At 40.0% G+C, this 1,761-nt stretch overlaps 1 protein-coding gene across 1 annotated transcript; it reads right to left on the bottom strand.

Moving 5' to 3' along the window:
- Positions 1-86: 86 nt before the first annotated feature.
- On the bottom strand, positions 87-1,761 carry LOC118752084 (transcription factor grauzone-like). The gene is made up of 4 exons (XM_036486935.1): positions 1,595-1,761; positions 1,206-1,521; positions 778-1,153; positions 87-693 (listed from the first exon to the last, which is right to left on the bottom strand). The coding sequence occupies exons 1-4, from the start codon at positions 1,703-1,705 to the stop codon at positions 87-89; spliced, it is 1,410 nt and encodes a 469-aa protein (XP_036342828.1). The 5' UTR covers positions 1,706-1,761.

Here is a 1,761-nt window from a genome sequence, read left to right as displayed (position 1 = left end):
ATTTGTCTTTCATGTTTTCATTTACGACATAATTCAACGAACGACTGTCGATGGGAACGACTTACCGACAACCAGAATAGGTGTGTTTATATATAATTAGAATCACTTACTCGCAAAGAAATCGCCTTTTTAAATGTTTTATTGCATTGTTTGCATGCGAATACTTCTTTGGGGTGCACATAGAACATGTGACTATAAAGCGCTGGACGGTTCTTATAAGTGCGCCCACATTCCTTACATGTGAGTACCTGCCCTTCGACACTGTGCCGTTTCATATGATGCCGTAAATTCTCTGCATCTTTAAGCCAGCGATCGCAATCTGGCCTTGGACATTTTATTCGGGGTTCACTATCTCCGATATGTACGCGTAGGTGCTTTTCAAATGCGGCTTTGCTGCGTATCTCTTTGGCACATACATGGCAAACGCGCTTTGCCCGACGATGCTGCATACTAATGTGAATTTTCAACAAGCGGCTGCTAGCGAAACGACTACTTGGACATTGATCGCAAACGAATGCGTGCTCACTCTTGGGCACATGCGAAGGACGATGCAATTCTAGCAAATATTTACGCGAGAACTTTTTTGGACATTGGTCGCAGGCAAAGTTCAGTTCTTCTTCAGGTGCATGCGCGCTAATCATATGAGATCTTAAAGTTGTACTATCGGAAAATACTCTTTGACATTCTTGACACCTAAAAGTGGGAATAATTTTTACGCTGCAAAAATGACGAAACTACGCATGTATGCATATTTAAAATTGAAAGCAGTTGTCATACTTAAAAAAATGTGGATCCTCGTGTTTATACGCGTGCTGCACAACTCTACAACGTTGCGTAAACTTTTTATTACAACAACGTATGTACGCTTTAATGTTAGGATGCTGTAATCGGAAGTGTTTGCTTATTGCAAAGAAATCTTCACCAACAAACGCACATAGATCACAACCCAGGACAATGTGTTTTTTCACAATGGCGGCGTCTTGTGAATTTGATTTGATAACCTTTTGTTTTGGTTTTGCCTGTTCATCATTTTCAAATTCATTATCACCGTTATCGAGTTCTGCCGCAGTTTTGAATTCTTTGTCTCCTGGAGGCCTTCCGCGAACACTCTTTCGTTTCTGTCCGACATTGTCAGTACATGGAGTAATTTCTTCTGAAGAATGATACAATGTTCGTAATATACAAAAACTTATTCAAAAACTCACCTGCCAAGTTTAATTCAACATTTAATTCTTCCTTGACCTTACTTTCTGCCTCACATTCCGGTACAGCCAAAGGATTAAGTGTTTCCTCAGCTTGCTCGGTCTGAAGTAGATGTTCCAGACACTCTTCTTCCTTTATTTGATAAGAACTTTCGACAAACTCTTCATTCTCAACTCGGCTAACTGCTCCGTGCTTCACGTCGGTCCTGTTCAAAAGGAATTGTGCCTTTTCCACTGCTAAATAGAACTGATGGAATTCACTTACTTTCTGCCAACATAAGCGACATATCGCTGTTGAAATGGTGTCAGTCGGAAGGAGCTAGTGCAAATGATAATTAAATCTATGTAAGTGGAGGAATAATTTGTTTGCCCGAAAGTTATCAATTATGTACATAAAACCAAAAATGCCGCTCTAGTATGCCCGCAATTCCCAGTTGTTCTCCATTGACATCAAATATTTCTAAACAGCATTCCGCTTCTTTCAAGCACACCCGACATAACATTTTATTAAAAACGAAACTATTACGATGGCCGTTTTGTAGAGGTGGAAAATTATCGA

The sequence above is a fragment of the Rhagoletis pomonella genome, unplaced genomic scaffold, assembly GCF_013731165.1.
Source record: "Rhagoletis pomonella isolate Grant_MI unplaced genomic scaffold, Rhpom_1.0 Rhpom_scaffold_01226, whole genome shotgun sequence".
Lineage (NCBI taxonomy): Eukaryota > Metazoa > Arthropoda > Insecta > Diptera > Tephritidae > Rhagoletis > Rhagoletis pomonella.
This window is presented reverse-complemented; position numbering and strand designations above follow the sequence as displayed.

What these genes read in the sequence shown, in the direction of transcription:
- LOC118752084 (XM_036486935.1), bottom strand. Translation starts at nt 1,705, where the DNA reads ATGTTATGTCGGGTGTGCTTGAAAGAAGCGGAATGCTGTTTAGAAATA. An exon ending in AGCGGCATTTTTGGTTTTAT is followed by an intron (nt 1,522 to 1,594) that starts GTACATAATTGA and finishes CATTTGCACTAG; the next exon opens with CTCCTTCCGACTGACACCAT. An exon ending in TGTTGAATTAAACTTGGCAG is followed by an intron (nt 1,154 to 1,205) that starts GTGAGTTTTTGA and finishes ATCATTCTTCAG; the next exon opens with AAGAAATTACTCCATGTACT.